Consider the following 22,973-nt stretch of genomic DNA (forward strand, 5'->3'; position numbering starts at 1 on the left):
AAATCTAAGAAGTTTATCTCAGTATTCGAGGTTTCAATAGTGAATCTAAGGAAGGGGCTCGTAGCTTCTATTTCTTTTATAAATTTAATCACTCTATATGAGTGCCTTCCCACACAAAAAGTACATCATCCACAAACCTTTTGTAAAGTTTAACATTTTTAAACAAGATGTGTTTAAACAAGAAATTACTCTCCCATTCATGGACTACTAAATTTGCATAACTGTTTGCGCAGGGGGTGCCCATGGCAACCCCCCACTTCTGTAAATAAAATTTGTCTTTGAACATGAAAATATTGTTATTAAGTACAATCTCAAGTAGATAGTTTATCAAAATCTGTCTATTACGAGTGTATTGAGATCTACTGAGTAACAGGTCATTTATGGCTTGTTGTCCTAACTCATTAGGGATGCATGTAAATAAGTTGACTACATCCATAGTTACTAAAAGATAATTAGAGATATCGCTGTCAAGTTTAAAGTCTCTCAGGAATTCAATCAATTGATACGAATCTGATAGTATATCAGGAATTGCGTTCACCATGGGTCTTAACATTCGTTCCAAAAAGGAAGAAATAGTATATGTGCACCATCTCTCACTAGCTACTATTGGTCTCATCGGCACGGGTGTGATATTTTTATGTATTTTGGGCAGACCTTTTATGATGGGTATCATAGGGTATTCAATCATAAAATATTCGTAAGTCTCACAGCTAATCTGCCCACAGAGTAATAGGTCATACAAATCTGCCTGTATTCTCTTAATGGTATTTTCTATAAAAGTTTTGGATACTGGAGAGTACGTATCAGTATCTGCAAGCAAAGTTATCATGGTGTTTACATAGTCAGTGGTATTCAATAAGACTACCGCACCACCTTTATCTGCAGGTTTAACAGTTATTGCTACATCACGTTTTAATTCAGTAAGTGATCTTTGTTCTTGTTTTGTTAGATTGAAAAAGTTGCATCTATTCTTGTTCTTACCATAATAGTCATAGATATCATTTTCACATAATTTGGAAAAACATTCCAAGTTATGAGGAATGGGTGGCATATAGTTGCTCTTTCGTTTAAAGAATTCTTTGATACCATCTGTCTGTATAGAGATATTATCTTTAAACAGTAATTTTAAAGCCACATTGCGACAGAACAATCTAAGATCTATCAACGTTTCACTTAAACAACTAAGTTGAGAGGGTATAAAGTTCAATCCTTTGTTAAGAAGTGTGATAGTAGATTCTGTCAAGGAAATGTCTGAGAGATTGCAGACTAAGTCACTCAATTCCTTAATTTTCTCATCTGTCCATATTTCTCTCCTGAACCTTTCCTCTTGCGAGGCCCCCTGCTGTTGGAACGGCCTCTCCACGCCGTCTGTTGTTTGACGGGGAATGGTAAAAAATGGGTAGACGTAGTTGCTGTGTCCTTGGGTCTGGCCCCAGATGTCATATTATTCTTGTCAGCTTGTTGATTGGGGAGAGGGGTATTGTTGGCAGAATTATATCCCAAGGAGCTGCTGTTCAAAGCAGATTGTGACAAAGTACCAAGAGATTGAGAATTATTAACAGTCACAGTAAGAGGTGCGGCATGAACTTCTGTAGCCGTAGGATGTGAAACAGTAGTGGTGGTAGTATGAAGAGGAGTCACAGTCTCTGTCATGGTCGGAGAGTGTGCAGTCCTTGGCCAAACAAAAATCTGGCCGTTAGCAAAATCATAAGAGTCTCTGACCAACTTCCTTTGTTTCGTTTGTCTGAGTCTCTCACTGAATAAATGTACTTGGGTGCGTATATTGTCTAATTTCTGTCGACAATAATCAGATTTGTAAGACTCATTGAGGTGACGTTGTTGTGAGTCTACCTTGCCTCTTAACTCTGTTTCTAAAGGGGCAAAATAGTCCAACAATAATCTAATGTAGTTAAAACCCAAATCTATATTTAGGTCTTGCCATTTGCGTAGCAGTGTGGGGTGGCTTTCCCCATATGTCGGCATGCAGAATACTCACATGCTGCGAGGTATCACTTTGAAATGCAGGCATGCCTCAAGGTGTAAGCGTTGCCAAGCGTACCTCTGTAATTTGTATAAGTCATCCTGAAAAGTCTTACTGAGAGAATTAAATTCAGTTATCATCTCACCATTATTAGTAGCATTCACCGGAGTGGTGTGGTTCGATAGCTCCAGAGTCAATAAAGGGTTGGTATTACAATGTAGCAGAGATTCCCATACTGGTGTCACGACCTCCCTCGCCTCTGGTCTAAAATCCAGTTCGATATCAGTCGAATCCATGTGTAGAACCAAAACAGCACGTTCAAAACAAAGACTGTTTGTAGGAGAAAAAACTGTTTTTGGTTCTTGAAGACGCCTTCTGACAAAAAAGAACAAGTAACTAGTAGCAGGAAACAGAAGAAGTCACCACGAATAACAAAAAGCCTCCGTTGTAGTATAAATTAAAATCCGTTTAATGTAACAAGATAAAAATGAGCGCTTTCGCATAGCGGAGCTATGCTTCTTCAGATAGTCAACTCACATATACAATTCAGCTATATTTATATACAAAAGCCATTTTTTGGCGGGCTTGTTAACAGATGTAATTAATCAATCAAGGTGAAACAAAGCCAAGACAGTTGCCAAGGCTTCAAGTCACGAATATATGAAGACTAAAGCTCATAGTATTTAAAACACATGATGGTATTAAAACATGTGAAACTATATGTTAAAAATATGAAAATACAAAGATGTAAAAGATAATTTCACTGACAAACTGAGCGATCCTGCGTAATAACTATATAACACCATTTGGCAATTTTTTGACATTTGTTGACAGCAGTTCTTAGCATAGTAAACATAGTTGTATTTCAATCCCTAACTAAACTAGCTTCAGTATATTATTTTTCTGTTAGTTTTCTGACTTCCCTCTTCTTATGACAAAACACATACAATTATATCTGACCTAATGCACTGCTACTTAACTGCACGTAACGCTATGTTGTTGCAAAATATACTTATTTCATAGTTATCTGCTTTATTCATCGGCACTTTGTGTGTAGTGCCGCTATTGTTACCTGAGCATTCTGTGTGTTGTATACGTACTACTGTTATTATTTTTCATGGATCTTTTCTACCCAGGCCTCTGCTAAAAAAGGGTTTGTTTGCGTAGTCGGACATTCTCAGTAAACAGAAATAAAATAAAATAACATAACTGGCTGTCAGCTGACAATTCCATTAATATTTGCATGCCTCTTTTTTGAAGAAAAAGCTCTGGAAACAAATGACAGAACGTAACACTTAAAATAATCATTTGATATTCTGTAAGAAGAGAAAAAAAAGTTAAGAGTTTGAGGTATTCTAGGAAGCTGAAATAGCTGTCAGACATGAGAATATGTCATTAGAATAATTGTTATTGTTTGTTATCTTGGGCACATTTTAACAACTGTATTCATTTTGTTTCTTATCAACTCCATATAATGAAGACTATCTGACACTGAAATGAAAATGTATGAAGAGCATTTTGCAATACTAAGCATTCAGTGCTGTGTGCATTACATAATGCATTCTTCACTAAGTACTGATACTTTTCCAGTAAGTTGCATGCATTACACACAGAAAACAAAGTAATTGCTACAGACATTGGGTAATGTCAGTTGTACAACACAGGGCGCCTTATTAAATATGACCCATATCATACCGTTTGAAGTGGTCAATGCAAACTAAGTGGGCTGCTTCATGAACCAATGTCAGTTATGAGCTGGTTAACAGAAGCTGTGACATATACACCTTGGTAGGTAGACAGATAGACAAATAGATAGACTGTGACAGAGTGAGTGAGTGAGTGAGTGAGTGAGTGAGTGAGTGAGTGAGTGAGTGAGTGAGGCTTTTGGAAGGAAAGAGAAATACCCAGAAAAAATCCCCACAGATATGAGGATAACAAACAGACTCAAACACTGACTAGAGGTTAAAAAGCAACACTATACCCTAAAGAAGACAGACAAAGCTCTTACCTTTGACTCACCATATCCTCAATGAAGTAAGCAAGTGAGAAATGAAGTCATGTGAGGCAAATGAGGAAAACATAAGCATTTCTGTTTGCAGCAATATTTGGAATTTGTTTTGGTCCCTCCACTATCCTTCACCCCTGTACCTGTCCATGCCATGTCTTACAGCTGTTTTCTTGTCTGCTTGGGTATTAATCCATTATTGCTGGGGCTGGTCATGGAGCTAGGTATCTGCAGTCTTGGCATAGTTGTGCATCCATCTTTGGAGAGGTCACTTATCACCTGCCAATTTTGCCCCACCCTTGCAGTCCTAAAGTTATTGCCTGGAAGCCAGGTGATAAAAATGTGCAGTGTATAACCCAGCAGCTCAGCCATGTTTACATCCTGTACCCCACTTTAGGAATGCCTACCGATGTGCCTTCCCCAGCATCTACTAGGTACTGACACAGAAGATGCCCATGGGTCCACCCACCCATCTCAGGATGATAATGCCCATCCCTCCCAGATGCTTCTGTCAGTTGCCTGAGCTGCTAATCAAATCTGAGTCACCTGGGACATAATCAGGGCTTTATCTTTTACTGGTGCAGCCAGTGCTGGGAATTTTGGTGTGAAGTGTCACACAAGTACACCACTGTTGTCCACAGTGTTTTTTTTATGTGGTTCAGAATGTGGAGGTCATTTTGAATTGACAATATAGTAAAACAAAATGTTATCATTTCCTACTCACTTCTATTATGAGAGGAGTGTGTTTTTTGACAAAATGCATGGCTTCTGTCAGCTGATTCTGAAACGTTTAAGAAATTGTAGTGATAAATGAAGGTCTGAATGTGTCTTTCTATTGGAGATGCTAACATCTTAATCAGCACTAAGCCCTGCATTGATGATTGCTTTGAATCCATATTTTCTGGAGTCGATTGAAGAAGATGACAAAATACTGAAGACATACTGCGCAACAAAATCCAGCATATATGAGGTTTTCCAGAATTCGTTTTGAACATTATGAACACTTATTTTACAAACACAAAATGTCTTAATGATTCAAAAACTACTTTCCAGACTTTAGACTCTACTGCAGTTTCTCTGCAAAGCACCAACTAATGTGTGAAACGTAGCACTAGTCTAACTTTATTATCAGTTCAGCTGTAGTCATATTTCTTCCAATCTTCTGTCAGTTTCATTGCATTCATATTCTTTTCAGGGACATCTTTCCATCCAGGAATGTGCCAAGCTGCTCAATGGATTACTTCTGAATGTCTACATTTTAAATTATAATAGCCAAAAACAACTTTTGGTGATCATTAAGGTTGCAGTGTTCCCCATAGTTGTATGACCTCAGAGCTGGATAAATCTGAAGGTTTGTAGGATTTTCCCCTACATAACAGAAACAGAGAGGCTTAACCCCTATAAAAATACTTGGATTCTGATTGCTAAAAGTAGTTTGGGGTAATTAGCTTTCGACTGAATTGCATTTTGATAGACTCACACAAATCCTTCCATTACACCTTTATATGTTTATTCTCATTTTGTATATATTAGCATTTCAAATTGCAGTAACTAGAAAATCTGCAAACAGACTTTCAAACTTGGCAAGTGCTTATTCTGAAAATTCCAGTGAATTTGAAAATATCAAGCTAGTGATGACACCTGCAATGCTGTTTATCTCAGAATAGATCATGGCTGTATGCCATAAATTTTAAACAAGAAAGTTATGTTTAAAATACTGTTTTCTGTAGTAGTCAATGAAACATTAACTCAAATACATCTATAAAATGAGGGTAAAGTACTCAATTATCTGCAGTTACACACCAAAGATCTTGCCTGTTTTGACATAAAATAAGAAGATGAAAATGTCATTCTCCAGATATCTAAAAAAAGTGCTAGTTTTATGGCTCACCAGTTCAAATGTTCTTGTTAAGCCTATGGACAAGGATGCCATCAATAAGCTAAACCACATCTCCAAGTACTGGTGGGTGATTAACAATGACCACAAAAGAAGAAGTAAGTTTGTCCTGCAACTGGCAAAAATAATCCTACTAACTACTCTCCCATAGAAACCAAGGACAACTTCTGATACTTTGGAATATGACTAGTTCAATATATTGATGTCCAATATCACATATTACTAATAAAAGCAAAATCAAGTCACAACTGTTTTAAGCCATAAAGACTTCCCACTTTATCTTACCAGATGCAAGGGCAGCAATAGTTAAAGCAATGCTTTTCTCAAAACGTGAATATAGACTAACCCGGTAGCTCCTACTTCCAAGAAAAATCTCTCATCTCGATACCAACAACATCTGTAGATTCATTATATCGTCACCAAAAATGCAGCACCATTGTCAAGTCCATACCAAAGTTCAATGGCTACCCATCATTCACAGAATAAAACTCTTACTAGGATATCCAACTTTCAAACAAATCAGTCTTTACTTTATCCAATTCTTTGCTAGCTATATATAGATCCACTCATTTCTGACTGCAACATTAGATCTCTACCTCCCAACGTAGGGTCTATATGAGATAATCAAACTTTTAAAAGTTCAAACACCATATGGTCGAGACCATATGTTTGAACTCATAAAAGTTTGAAAATCAAATAAAAAAAAAAAAACAGAAACAACCCACTTGAAAGCTTAAGCAGGGGGACAAGCCCCCCTGTACCCCCCACACCCCCTGCTCTTTAAATATACCAACTCCAGGATAGCACTGCAGTGCAGACAATGGAAAACTTCCACTGCCGCACTGTATGTTGATCTCCATTAAAACGTTTGAACTTTTAAAAGTTTGATCATATGGTGTCGATCATATGACATTTGAACTTTTAAAAGTTCAACAAAGTGATCGGAATCCTGCAACATAGCCTTTCTCCAGAAACTAAAACAAAGTTACCATTTACTGACTGCTGCTCCTCCATCCTTACACCTCAGGTCTGGCAATCCCTTCCCACTTCTCTCAAACAAAACTCATTCATTACAACATTCATAAAGGAACTCAAACACTTGCTTTTCTCTGTAGGTTCTCAAAAAGGACCAGTACAAATCTAAACTTATACTGCTGACTAAAGTTTATGCATATAATTTCACACTCACTGCAATCTTTCTTTCCTTTTCTGTGATATTGCAAAGCTTATTCTCTATATGTTAACTCTTTCTCTCTGTGACAACTTTATACCATTTTTCTACCATCTTTCCATACTCATTTTTACATTTGATAATAATTCTTTATATAGATGCTACTTATCCATATTGTATTACATTTGTACTACACCCTGTATTTTGGTAAAATATATATTTTGACATACGTTCTGTTTATATACAAGTATATATATGCACACACACATAAACACACGTATATATATATATATATATATATATATATATATATATATATATATATATACACACACACACACACACACACACACACACAAAGAGATTGTAAAAAAACTACCAGCGGATGGAACATACATACAAACATTGTTTGTGTTCCTAAAGAAATTACTGTTACTTCATGTCAAGATTTACCACTGCTGACGTGCAGTAATCATGGGGTTATATAAAAGTTAATTTGTTGCTAGATAATTCTGCCAAACTGAAATCTAAACCAAGGCACAGAAAGTTAATTACAAATTATATGGAAGCAAAACAGTCACTGTGTAAAACTAACTGGAGTGAGGTGTTCAGTGGAAAAATTACAGATGGAATGTGGAAAGTTTTGAATGAGAAATTGTTTTGAGTGCAAAAAATCTAAACAATGTTTAACATCATGATCTAGGCATACAACATCAGGGGGATATATTTCCATAAGAACAAGATACCTGATTAAGGTGAGAGACACATGGTGTAAGAAATGGAAGAGTGGTCAGACTAGAACTTTGAAAACTGAAACAAATAAGCTGGACAAACAGATTAAACACAGCGTGAGACAAGATCAAGAAAAATTTTAAGAAAATTTATATAAAGATATTGTGCATAATAGGAAATCTTTTTATAGATACGTAAGATGTGGAAGGAGTAAAGATATACAAATTGATAAACTGTGTGCAGACTCTAAAATTTATTCTCAGACACAACAGATTACAGATATATTTACAACATGTTATACAAAACAGTTTGACTCCACAAAAGGAGTGATAAATTGTCCTAGTGATATCCAGGTAATCTCAGATACTGGAATCAAATTAGATTATATCAAAAAAGACCTGCACAAACTAGAGCCAAACAAAGCACAGGGAGGAGACAGAATTAATAATAATGACCTGAGAACACTTCAGCAAGAACTTACGGTGCCATTGTATGTATTATTCACTAGATCATATAAATATGGGGAGATTCCTCAAGACTGGAGACGTGCTTATTAAACCTGTCTTTAAGAGAAAGGGGAGCAGGAGAAACCTAGAGTCATATGGACCCTTAAGTGGTGAAGTTAATACTGGATAAGTTATTGTCAGAAATGGTGGGGTTGGGACTTGAAACCATATATCAGCATGCATATGTTGAAAACAGATTTATTACCACCTGTAATACTATGTTCTATAACAATATAATAACAGTTATGAATGAAAATTTGTCCTGTGATGTAATTTATATAGATTTAACTTCAGAATTTGACAGGGTCATACACAAAACACTGATCAATAAATTACAGCATCTAGGTATTGATGTACTCTTGATAAGAATGATAGCTGCATGGCTTATAAATAGGACATGGCAAGTATCATACAACAACTGGACAGGTGAAATTCTTGGTTACAGCCAGTGTGTCTCACGGGGCTCTGTCCTAGGGCCCTTACTTATTTAGATTGTATCTTTCAGACTTAACTTTTTGTTCTGAGGTGTTCTACAGTCTATATGCCAATGACCTGAAATTGGGTAAACTGATTACATGTGTTACAGATAAGACCTGTCTGCAAAATAACTTGACTAAATTGACCATTTGGGTGCAGGAGAATAACATGCTGCTAAATACATCAAAAATAAGCATATGAAATTTGGCAGACATAAATTAAAAGGTGAACATTTAATACAGCACACAGTGATTGAAACTGTAGACTTATTTAAGGACCTGGCTATATGGGTAAATCCAGCTATGAGTTTTTCTAATCATATCAGCCAATTGGTTAATGATAATTATAGAACTATAGGCTGTATAAAAAGATTTATAAAGTAAGAAATCTAAAATTGTGAAGTCATTATTTGTTAGTCACATTAGACCCAAACTTAAGTATGGAATTACAATATGGAAACCATATAGGAAACATAAGTATGAGTAAACTGGGAAGAGTACAACAGAAATATACCAAGGGCATCCATGGATGTGAAAATTTAAGTTGTTATAAAAGACTAAAATATCTGAACTTGTACAGAGTCTGTTATGAATATCTAAGAGGAGAGCTTATTCAGGTATATAGGGCATTTACAGACAAATACCTCTGGGGGTGTTTGGGATTATCAAAGAGTACTAGAGAGTCACCAGGTGACCTATGCAGAAGATTCTATAGGAATGAGAAGTGCACTAATTGGTTCTCTGACAGAGTAGGTGATGCATGGAACAGACTACCAAATTACATTAAAGCATGTACTAGTTTAGATATTTTCAAGAACAGCTTGGACACTTATTATGGGAGCAGGTGTTTTGGTATATTGGCAAGTTAGAAGGGCATTAATGCTCATGCTTGTAATATTTGCATGTATGTACTTATGTATGTATGTATGTATATATGTAAATAATCTATGATGATTTCTTGACACTAAGGGTGAACCCATGATTATCACCCTAGCATTTGTTTGGTCTAACACTTTCTGGACATTTTGTCCACCAGAATGGGATTTGACAACTGTCCCTAGTTTGCAATCATCAGAAAACTTGGATAGCCATAATATCTTGATATCATAACTCATATCAGACAAGTATATACCAAAGAAAAAGTTCACATGGCAGAGATCCTCTGGACATCTGGTTAAGTTTTTTCTTTCTAGAGCAAATACCCCTATCCTTAAAAATATGGATTCTTTCAAACAGCCAGTTACCAATAACAGTTAACAATTGTCACTAGCAATATTGTTTGCTACATCAGGTGCAAACATGAATTGGGAAACTGTAAACAGCTCCAGAGTAGGCAACTAAACTACGTATGTACAATTATGACACTGGTCTACTGAATTCATGAATGGGCTGCAGCTAGCTCTCATACAACAGACTTTCTGAAACCCTTACCCCATACCAATCATCTCTGAACCCATCTGCTGGCCATTATCCATCAATGCTTAGAAAATGCATACCAATACCATGACACCCTCTCTGTAAAGTCCTATTTTCTTATGGCTAACAGAAAATACTCTGTTTTCAGCTAGTACCTATGCCCCCATGACTGTTTCTAACCTCTGTCCTCCCTATTTCGCTCTGTGCCCCCCCCCCCACACACACACACAGTGCAGTATCTTCAAATCACATTCCCCTTTCTGAACTCTCTTCAAATGTATAAATGCTCTGCTGTCTCAGTGTATCCTCATACCAGAGACCAACCATACTCTTGGCTTTAATTATTTTGTGTTGCCTTCTTTTCACTTGTCCTTTAATTTGTGTGGTCTTTAGAATTTCAGACAAAATTCCAGATGTGGTCTTGAATGACCTCAGTATCATTGGATAGAATCCTTATGTAGTCCATACAAACAAATTATTATTATTATGTCAGCACCCCGACATTACTACAACTGATAACTCACAAGGTTTGTGTCTTTCGGGTTTCCCGGTTAGGGGTCGCCACAGCAGAACTCCGGTCCGCTAATGATTGGCAGTAGATTTTTTTTTTACGTGCTGGCTTGCTGGGCCTAACGTACAACCTTCAATGAAGGAACGCCCATTTACGCATATCACCATACAGAAGACACTCTAACTGAGAATCGAACGGACAACGTCTAACTGTGAGGCGACAACGCTACTGCAGCACCACCACCGCACAAGGTAATAATGTGAATATGCATTATGATAATTTTGCAAACCTAGAAAAGCAACTTAAACTGCTACAAGGACTATTTTGGGAGCAAGAATACTTGGAACAGAGTAGAGATAAAAGAAGATTACCAAGGGGACTGAGATTTAATAAAAAGTTAATGTGGAACAATGTGCATGAAGAACTAGCACAGGAATGGACTGACATTCGTGAGGACACTAGTTTTAAACCAATAGACGTGTTTAGCAAACACAGCAAAGAAAAACAAGACACCACTAAGGAAATGATTGAGGCTCTTGAGACTGAATGTAAGCAGAAGGTAGATCATGAACAGAAATTCCAGAATGTGGCAGAGAAGGTTCACAATTATCACAAGTCCATCCAAGAGAGAAAGATTCAGAAAATGAACAGAGACTAAATGTACAAAGATGATCCACAGCATCTTATGAAGTGTAGATCCAGAAGGGGAGGTGGAAATGGATGGCAGAACTATAGGAGGCATTTTAACAGGGGAGCCAACAACAGGGTAATACAGACACCTGCAGATATCACCAGTAATATGAATAACAATAATTATGATGCCAGTAACGCCAACAGTAATTACATTTACAATAATATTGACAACAATCTGGCATTATTAACTGACTGTAACCCTGAATAATTTACTAGAAAATCAAAAAATGTTATGAGGGGCAGTAGACTGGACAAGAAAATATAGGGCTAAAGCATCATTCTGCATTACCAAGGACAGCTGAGTGATATAACTGTTAAAACTTTTGCATGACTCCACTTCTTGTCTTTCATGCAGTTTTCTACTTATTTTTATTTCTGATACCATTTACAATGGCTAATTTGCATAAAATAAAATAAATTGAAGTACTCCATAAAAGTATTTGTAGTGCATAAAGGCTGCAGTGTATAATTAATTATAGCTGCTTTACATGAGCGGACAGCACTTGTTACTGTTCTCATATATGCAGGCCTGCCTTTGTGTAACTGTTGCTAATAATATTTGTTATTATCAGCCATATCCATTTGCAGGAATCAGGAGTGTGGAGTACAAAGCAAAGATATGCACAGCCTTAGTCACAAAAGTAACTGGTCTCCTCTGATGTGCACTCATGTATTTTTATTTTACATCGAATATAACATGTTGCTGAGTGGTAGTAGAATTAGTGTACACATATACAGTGTTATTAATGCACTAGCTAGTATTTCATCCCTGCTGCTTGCTGCCTGTGATTGTAATTATTCATATTCCTTATCAAACATTTTTCTGTTGGCTGGGTTACTTTTCTCATTTCACTTATAAATCAAATAGTCTCCTCATCCTGATGGTGGTATTTCTACTTCCTGTTCCTTCTTCCTGTAAGCCTTAGCTAAAGTCTGATTCTTGGGGAGTCCATCTGAATCTCGCCACTTTCACCAGATCACCTGACTGCTGTCTAGAGTTCAAACTTTAGAATCCTTCTCTAAAGCATTGTGTATGGTGTTATGACACACATCCCTGGTGAAGTCATATGTCCTGAAATGTGCTGCAAGTTATATGATAATGGTGCTACATAAACAGTTAGAACAAGGGGGCGGGGGGGGTCATTGCACTGGATATCAGTCAAAGGAGGAGGATGCAGCTGTGGCTATATCCCATACATGACAGACTCAGGCTGAATATATTGTGGCAGAGGCAAACACGTAGCATCTGGTTGAGAACTAGGGGCCATATCAGGACAAGAAGAAAACAAATGTGACTTGCTCATTTACACATCTAGGCTATGCAGTTCACTGCATGGACTGGCCATACAGCCTAAACCGCATGAGCTACAGGGAGGGTTGGCTAAACCCAGTATAATTTGCTCAGTAGCAAGCGACAACACAAGCCTAGGTGGCAGGGTCAGGGGTAGGGCCTGCAGTAATCCTGCTAAGATGTTATGGGGTGTCAGGCATCATGTCCTTAGGTGAGGATGTGGAGCTTACAAAGATAGAGTGCTGGCCTGAATAGCAGTTGCTTGTTATAAAGCAGGTGTGGAGGCATGTGCTTCAGGGAAGATCACAGCATGAGAGCTTTGTATGCAAGATTGTGGCAATGTCTCCTGCTGTGTTGTCATGGAAGGTGTCTGTCTGTACAGACTGTCTGTCTGTGAGTATGTGTCATTTGGATGGTGCGTATCTACCAGTGAGTGGGCCACTGTGAAACTCTGGGACCCTGATTGTGAACTGCAGAGTGAGCCTATAGTGGAGCTGGACAAATGCCATGAACATCCAAGGGACCTTCCATGGCTATAGGCAGAGGCAATGGTGGAGTCAGACGAATGATGTCCACATCCATGTGAGTAGCCACAGCTAGGGGTGAAGTTGACAGTGGAGGCAGACATGTGGACAAAGTGGCTGGACTTAACTGCATTGTGCAATGGTACCCTACCTTGATTATGCCTGCTCTGTACTAGCAACTGCAGGGACTCACTAATGTCTGTCAAGTCAAATGTCTTTCCCTGCAATGCTTGGAGGTAGTCACAGGTCATAGAACACACCGGGTGCTTCCACATGGTTTGAGTAGCATTCATCTGTGCCTGTATCACAGCCCTGTACATTCATTAATTGGTGCCTAGGGCCATCATGTAAAACCCCTCCCTCAGGTCATTGTCAGGCACTGAAGTACCTCTCCCTAATACTATGCATGTGCATCTCCGAGGATGTGTATCCCTCAGATGCTGACATGACATCATTTTCTAAGCACTAGTGATGTAGGAGGGCTATCCAGGTCTTCTGTAGACCCTTCAGATGTGGGAGAGGGGAATGTTCTTTCTATTTATAGAGTGGCTGAGAGTGTATTCTGACTGCCATGTGCAAAAGGCAATCAAATTCAGCCTCTACACACTTTCCTGACCTCAGGTATGTGCAGACCTGTACTGTTGGATCAAGTCCTGATGGAACACTTGACAGCAAACAGATAACACAAGCTTGTGTAACCTATACACGTATAACAACCATCAACAAGTAGGCACCTGACAGACAGCTGCCTACAAGGAATGTATATAGGTTATAAGCACATATATCCCTGTTGGTACAGGATGTATCTGTTGCTGTACCAATATCTCTGAGTGACAAAATTGCAGTATGTTACTGTGAGTACAGTGTGCAGGGGTACTATCCAATGCTGGCTTCCAACAGCATTTCACTGAACTCACCTGGCACATTCCCCCACAGAAAAATGACAGTCATCACCTGTGCTGCAGATGTTCAGAGATGGAGCCATGATGCTCCTGGTTAACAGTAAAGAACATGATAAAATCTGCATACACCATGCACATGTGCTGTCAATGTGTTACATGACTGATATTTGCCACTGTTTGTCAGGGGCATCCCAAAAGACACATAGTCACTTCTTATTAGTCCTGATCCCATACCCTGGGATCAGTATATAGTCAGTGACACCTATATCTGTGAGTTGATGGTTTGTTTGGGAGCAACCAAAATGGCAGATTTGGCAGGAGCTACCTCTTGTGTCCTATTCATTGCATGCCAGACCATGTCAGTCACACCCTGATTCACTTGTAGTGTTATATGGTTCTGTCTGCCAACAGCATTTATCTGCTGCTCTAATGTCTACCAAACCTGGTCACTGAAGGCCTTACCAGCCGTATCCATATCCAGGATATACCCATACCTTTCAACCTCTTACAGCAAGAAATTTGGACAAAGCCATACATAAAAGTGGGATAAAGGACCAAAAATAGGTACATTTTTTTAAATATTGCTCTTACAAACCTAGAAAGTTGATAGGATAACAGGTTTTGCATTAGCATGGATTTTCTAAAGGGTATGAAGTCTGAAACTCAAATATCTGTCTTGATATCATCCCTATGCAATGCTACGAGGTCTAATCTTCCTCCCGTATGTGCACTGTGGCCAAATAAGGTATGCATGGCTTTTGTAGCCAGCCTGTTATAATCTCCTTCTTACCTACATTCTCCCCCTGCTTCCTTCTCCTTTACCTCTCTTCTCTAAACAAGGGCAACTGTTCCACAAAAACAAAACAAAAAAATCCTTACAGCTTTTCTTCTCTCACTGCCCCCCTTTAGGCTCTCAGTTGTGCCTAAGCTGTATATATGCATCATTTCAATGTATATTTGAACATGCATTATGGTGAGCACACCACCTGCATATGATGGCACTGGGTCATGTGAACTATCATAGAGTACAACTGCAGGGTGATTATAGTTTTCAGCAATGCATTGTTTCATTATGCAGCACTATTCCCATCAGTTCTACCCTATGTCAGCACTAATGTATATCTAATCTCCATTGGTCCATCTCATGCAATTCTGATTGTTCTATTTATTGCAGCACTGTTATGTTACTGTTCTATTACTAAGAAAATTAACCCAAAATTATGGTCCCAAATATTTCCCTTTAGTATATAGACAGGACTGGTCTCCAGTTTTGAACATTTATTGTTTTGAAGTTGAGTCTTTTTTAAATGAGGTGTACCCAAAACTAATCTTATGAACTGCTGCAACAATAATCTGTTATAAGTAGAATTAGTCCATTTTGTTATTGTTTGTATGTGTGCAACAGACTAGTACTGTTAATAATGTTCTGTATTTGATTATTGTGTGAATATTATTTATATACTATTTCTTCACCGGATAAGTGGACTGGTTTATTGACCCTTTTCATCCATGATCCAATCATATAACATGGTCTTATAAATTGGCAATATTATACACAGAATGAATACAGAACACAATTCAGAACATAATGGTAAGAGTTAATGCAGCTAGGGTAAGATTAAAATAAAAGATCCAGAGTGCAATGATAGACAAAGAAAAAAATATATGCAAAACACAAGCTAAGATATGCATACAATACAATGCAATCACACATATAATGCATAATCTCCAATGCATCCTATATGAAATATATGCACATAAGATGTCAAATTAAGAGGCTGAGAAATGTTTCTTAAATGGATTCTATTGTTTATGATATGTTTGGAAAAAACAAATGATTTAAGGTAAGGAAGCAATGGAGAAGAACAGCAAGGACTGATCATGGAGCTGTCTCTCTTTCCAGACATTTGCCAAGATCCTGCATAGAACTATGGATATATTTCTGTAGATCTCTTCATCATAAGGATCTTCATATTGAAGGGGTAGTTCTAAAGTGACAATGATTATGGTGCCCCTCCCTCAACAGAAGTAACAACAAAACATTAAAAAAACTCAATACATAAAAGTAAGCAGAATGTGAGAGAAAAAAATATTTGACTCATGGAGATCTAATCAGTGTCATTCAGTTTATGTACAAGATCAAATGTTATGGATAAGAACAAAGGTACCAGAACACAGACTCAATGGAGATATGAAGAAGGACATTTATTCCTTGAAATATGTGTGGATTATGAAATCAAAATTTCTCAACAGGCTGTTTAATCAACATTTTGAGAAAGTTCAGAAATACGTGAGACAAGCATATGGCAGTTCTAATGAAAAATTGGGAAAACTATCCAATGGTGAATTAATAACTGTTGCTTGTCCAGTTGCTAGGGAAATGGGCCAATTAACTGGGCCAGGCAGTCCTCACTTGTTTTTATATTCTGTTTTTGTAAAATGCTTTGATTCCTTCTTATTTATTTTCTAACATTAATGATAAATGCTACATATTTCATGACATACAGTCCTGAAAAAATATATTTTTGCTTTACATACATCTTACGTCACCTATATTTCAACACTTTCATAGTATTAGGGTGACTGTGACTAAAATATGCTTAAAATAATAAGACATTTTCAAGAAGCTGATAGTAAATGTTGAATGTCAGAGTCAAATTATCAAATATCGACTTTTAGTTCAAGCTATTAACCATTGTGTTAGTTCACTGTATACATTTTAAAGCTGTTCCAGTTACTATTATGATAAGCCACTTATGTTGTATTCAGTCTCATGTATTGTTTCAAATCCAGGAATTCTATAAAATTTTGACTGTACAAATGCACTGCTGTATTCCCACTCAACATAATAAGGTTTCCCCACGGTTTCAACAAAGTACTTGTAGGGGGTCCTAGCTGTGCCATCACAGCTCTGGTGGGAAGACAGAGTTTTAAGCCATTTATATTATTTCCACAACCAACCAATAAAAGATAGGTTACTACAACTTCCTTTACCTCAGTGGTTTTGTCTCATGATTTAAAAAACAAGGGAGACAGATTACATTGTTGAGTCAGTTTATTGGCACTAGCAAGAGAGTCCTCTTATGGCCAGATAGCTCAGTATTATCATTAAGAAGGCAATGGGAAAATCCTCATGATGCATTTTTCCAAATAGTATTTTTTAAATAAGTCAAATTACAGGCATAGTTAAAAAACACATTTCCAATGTGTTTTTCAGGCAGTGTCCACTTTATCTTTGAATACCTGTAAAAATACTCTATTTAGCCCAATCATCTCTAATTAATTGCTAAAGATGAAGGAATGCCAAGAAATCATAATTCCCTACTGGATATTCATAGCATTATCAACATGTATTAAAGGAAAACTGTCATTTCTGCAAGGAGGAGTGATCAGTTTAGGAGGATACCCTATAATATGAGACATTTTTTTTTAATATATATATATATAAAAATATAAGAAATAAATGTTCAAATATTGAGGATCTCTTAATTTGGCAGAAGAACTAAATATTAACAAGGTATCAAGGTTAACATGCCTTTTCAATTCTGCATGAAAAGTGGGAAATGTACCTCAGGACTGACAACTTGGATGATGGAAACCCCTTTTCAAATGGGGAGTCCTGATAGCAAGTACAGAGGGACAATTTCTTTAGCATTTCTGGGAAAGCATACACAAGGCATGTTTGAAAGGTGATACCATCTGATACTTAAGCCTCAGATTCAGGAGGAATGATGTGGATTCCATCCAGACTGTGGAAAAGGGGATTGACTTCTTGTCCTTCACCAGATATGGTTGTGGGATTTTACAAACTCCACCTATATGTGTTTTGTAGACCTGCAGAAGGTATATGACTAGTAGCTTAGAATATTATGTAGGAGGTGATACAACAATATGGTTTCATGGGCAGGAAATTTGGAGATTATCTAGTTTATGAATATAAGGATTACATCTCTGTCATGTACAGATGATGCTGTCATTGGGTGTAGTACAGGTGAATGAACTGTGACTCCTTGAGTGTCAGTTGCCCACAGCACAGAATGCAAAATGCTGTTTTCCATAAGAAATCCTTGTTGGGTAGATATTTAAGTGTACACCAGTAGTGATGCCCAGATTTAGGAGATCTTTCCATTCTTTGAGTTGCTGTTACCATGGAGTTGATATATATAACTTCAGCAGGTATGGGAGGCTTGCCACCCCACATCGGGGGTGCATAGGGGCTTCTCCCCTTCCAAAACAATTAAAGTTAAGTTTTTTGGTAATTTGTGCTCAGGCTTTGGGTTTTGGTGAGTCTAACTGTCAGGAATTTAGTATTAGTGTAAGTGCAGTCATTTTCCCCTCAGGTGACTGTATCTCCAGCCTATCCTGGAGTGATTCACCATTATGTGTTTTTTGTGTGTGTGTGTGTGTGTGTGTGTGTGTGTGTGTGTGTGTGTGTGTGTGTGTGTGTGTGTGTGTATGTGTGTGTGCGTGTGTGTGCACATGTGTGTAGTAGCTTGAATAATACTTAATAAGTCTGTTCTTTTCAGGTGAGGGAAGAGTAGCTACCTTAAGTAGAAATGTTTAAACATCTTAGGGTATTATTCATAAGTGAGTATAGATGGGATTTGAGAGATAGCCTGGTGAAGTGCAATGACACCTGCATTGCAGGCATTATATTGGATCATGGTGGTGAAATATGGCCTGTGTCTTATTTTGCAACTTTCACATTTCTGATCCTTCTACATCCCTGTCCTCACTTATGGTCATGAGATTTATGAATTGACCAAAAGGATGAGATCGAAGATACAAAGCAACAGAAATTAAATTCCAGAATTACTGGACTCACAAGCAAAGACAAAATAAGGAGCTCAACAATATAGGAGAATTGTGAAGTAGAGGTTCTGCTCTGCTGGATTGGGAAGAACCAGCTGAGGTGGTTTGGACACTATTAAAAGAGTATTCTCTTTGCCTCCTGCATAATGTTTACTAGGCACTGCCCATTTAGAGTAGGATCTGGGGCAAACCCTGGATATGCTGGACAGATTCTATCTCTTAGACGGCCTAGGAACACCTCCGATAAAGAAAATAATGTCGTTGGGGATGTAAAAAACTGGGCTGTCCTGACTAACTTGCTTGCTATCATTGTCAGCCTGCTTAGGAAAAGCAGAGAAGAAAATATCTGGATGTTTCCAACAAAATTTTAATTGACTAGCTCACTAAAGCTGGTTTCATTTCACAGATGTATGAATCCCTGAGTGCAACCCAGATGACCCAGGATGAAGTAATGACCCAGGCAGTGGATAAGTGGATGTGAGCAAAAAATGGGTTAGAGTTAGCCCAAGAGTGACTAGTTGAGTTTTGTACAATTGGTGAAAAACAGAATTCTTGAGGGCAGCTGATAGATGTGAGAAGCCAAAAATGCTGTAGGAAAAAAATATAATTTTAGAAATTCATTTTCACAACTAAAATCTTGAATCTAAATGAAACAACAAGATATATCATCACATTCAACTCCTATATACTGCTTAAAAATCTGTTAACAGTAGTTAATACAATTGATGACATCTTAAATATCCTTTTAATCAGCCTATCTTCCATTAGGACAAAAACTGTACCAAGCATACATAAATATCTATCCTTTGCTATACTTTCACTACCAATAACTCTGTGGAACTTACCTCTACAAGTGGATGCCAGTGAGCTATTGGTTTCCTGGGATATGCTAACATTTCATTCCAGTGGTCACGCCCAAGGCTGTCAACATAATTTCCCACTCGATTAATGCCGATAACCTCATTATGACCTACTCTGTGAAAAAACACCACAAAATTACACATAAAATTTTATTTTCTTTGAAACTTTAATGTACATCACAATTTCAAGTTAACACTGAGGCATATGACCAGACTCCAATGTGCTGTAAAAAATTAACAATTTGTTGTTAGCCATAATAAGTTCTGATTATAATGAAATAATGCCAGTCTAATGCATGCCACTTCTTTTTACTTTTCATTCTGTATTTGCAGAAGATATTTTGCATGAAAACATATCAGCAATATTTCTGTGTTGGTATAAATAGGTACTCCGAAGATGCCCTACATTGCAAAGGGAGAAAGCGCTTAGTACTGTTTTGATTGTTGGTCCTATCCTGTTTCATTAAAGGCATTGTGTGCGGTCTATCCTGGCTCAGTTCATCTTTACTGGTCTACCATAATTAGGTAGAGCATTAGTCAGTACAAATTAATTTGGGTTACTATTCATGCTTTTTCAGCTAATATGAGTTGTTCACCTGTACAAAAAATTAAAAAGAAGTGAATTTACATCACTGTTCCTGCAACACAGAAACATTTAACTTTTCTAGCAAAAAACAATCCACAGAATTCAGAAAAAGGCTCAGTGCTCGTGCTAATTACCCAATGAGAGCTGCTCAGTTAGCACACCAGTGAGAAATTAAATTGGGATTCAAAGGTAAGTATAGCCACAATGAGAAAGGCCTCATTATCAGCTTGTTACCATGTCACTGAATGGAAAGATGCATGGTCAGACCTATGGCAGTAGTGTTCTCCCTAGTGATTTATGCATTGCATTAGTAAAGGGGGCCCCTACACACACACACACACACACACACACACACACACACACACACACACACACACACACACACACACACACACACACACACCTTATGATTCTTAACCTAAACCCCTAACCCCTAGAACTGTCACTCAGGCAGTCATTCAACCCCCCACCCACACACACACATATTAATTTAGCACAATTCATGGTGGAAGACCAGAAAATGGTAGATTCTAGTCCCACTGCAAGTGAGTGTATTGCTGATACTACAGTGCAGTGTTGTGGCTGGGGGTACTGCACTGCTGTGTGTGTCATCCTTTGGATGAGATGTTAAGCCAAGGCTCCATCTGTTTGATGTGGTGGTAGCTCAGGTGAAAAGATCCAAAGGCAATTGACAAAAAGTGTAAGGAAGTGCCCTAATGTTCTGGTCAAATTTCCTTTAGTAGTAGAAATACCACCTCAGGTCTCCTCCAGAAAGAGCCCACTAGCCTAGTGGGAGTAACCTAGTCAACAGGAAATAAATAAAAATACTTCACAGCCTCACAGATAACATAGCTATACAATTGTAAGTTCATACAATGAAACCATGCAGATGGAAAAACAATGGCCTGCCTAGCCTATCTTTCATTCCTATAATACTTAGGGTTTTCACTCCTTACCAAAATGAATATGCTAAATGTTAGTACAAACATAATATAGATATACCAAACTAACTTTCTACTAATCCCACAATTAAAGAATTACAACTTTAATGCTTTTTAACATTAGTGAAGCAGAATTTTGCATGCTATCAATTTAAAAATGTGAAATATTTTCCATTGATATGAAAGTCAATTTTCATGCAGTGAAGAATGTGACACTAATCTGGGAAAACAAATGTACTTATTTCTTCCTTCTGAGAATCAGAACGAGTTATTCAGTTGTTATGTGCTCTAGGATACAGAAAAGTAGATCAACCACCAAATATACTACACTCTTAAAGTAAAGTGCATCTTTTCCATTAATTTCCATGTGACCTGTTGTAGTTGAGATTGGTTTAGGATTATTTTGCAGACTAAAGGCAACCACAGAAGTTTATTATTTGTGAGAGAAAACATTTTTTTTGAAGCCCATTCCCCATTCCTCACCTGACCCGCAGCTGGTCTCCATCCTCATGCACCCTCATGTGCTCTCCTCAGACAACCCTATAGCTCCTTTCCGGATAATGCTAGATTTATCACATTGCTGGACACACCCCATGAGTGTTAGGGAAGTAGGGAATGATAGCTGAGGTTCCTAGAATGTGAGGAATGAAGACATTACTGGGAGCAGCAGATGGGTTCCAGAAGCCATCATGGGGGGCGGAAATCCATAGGAGGGGAAAGTGACATATCATGGCATTAGAATGCCGGTGGTGTGTGTGCGCATCTCACCTTTCCCCAGCACAGGATATCATGTCACTCCAACATTAGTGTTTTAGCCTGTGAGACTTCTAGTATTGGCCAGAGGTCACACAGGCAGATATTCATCTCTAACTGTCCCCATGGATAGGAGAGCTGCCCACTTCATCCTATGTCCTTCCCTGGCCAACCCCTCCAGCAGGTAAGAAAAATACATTTTTTTAATAGAACCTCAGCTTCACTTTGACAAAATTTCAGAAAAATGATCAATACTTTAATTATGCTGCCTGAAGCATGAAAAAAAAGAGTTATGTCACCCCTTTTTCATTTATAAATAGGTCAATGTAGGCGTAAATGTTTAATAGTACTGAAGATGAGCAAATTACTTCAAATATATGCTATAGTTTTGACACAGGATTTATACTTTTGTGTTATTACTATTAAAACAGTGTAGAATTACGTTTTTTTTTAATTTGAAAGAGAAAAACACAGAGTATATTGATAATGCAGTTATTACTAATAGCTGTATTGCAATGTGAAGGAGGTTGTTAGAAATTGCAAACCATCAGTTCATTTTAAATTCTGATTATTTGTTGACAATTCTTTTTTTACCAATCTTCTTTTTTCATTTCAATATCAGGTGATTATGAATATTTTATGCAATGCCACGGGCTGTTCATTTGTAATTTCCCTAAATTTAACTGTTAAGATTATTCTTCCATTTGCACCTCTTCTTAGTGTTTGCTGATGCACAGGAATTTCATGATTAAATAAGAGTTGTAGATTCATTGTCAGCATTCCAAACTCAAGAAAAAAGCTGCATCTTAAGAAGTGATGCTTCTTTTTTTAAATACTTTTAATGAATTAGTACTTGTGACATAGGCACACTATAAAAGCAAAGAAACCATATTAACAAGTACATATTTGCAAACAT

At 37.5% G+C, this 22,973-nt stretch overlaps 1 protein-coding gene across 1 annotated transcript in view; it reads right to left on the minus strand.

Annotated features, from left to right (window-relative positions):
* Window positions 1-22,973, minus strand: part of SYT9 (synaptotagmin 9) — a 1,541,933-nt gene that overhangs the window by 86,395 nt on the left and 1,432,565 nt on the right. Inside the window, exon 6 of the mRNA XM_044059738.1 lies at window positions 19,763-19,892. Coding sequence (XP_043915673.1) covers window positions 19,763-19,892 — 130 coding nt within the window. The remainder of the gene's footprint in view (window positions 1-19,762; window positions 19,893-22,973) is intronic.

This window comes from Protopterus annectens, chromosome 17.part0 (assembly GCF_019279795.1).
Source record: "Protopterus annectens isolate FY-2018-M chromosome 17.part0, PAN1.0, whole genome shotgun sequence".
Lineage (NCBI taxonomy): Eukaryota > Metazoa > Chordata > Ceratodontiformes > Protopteridae > Protopterus > Protopterus annectens.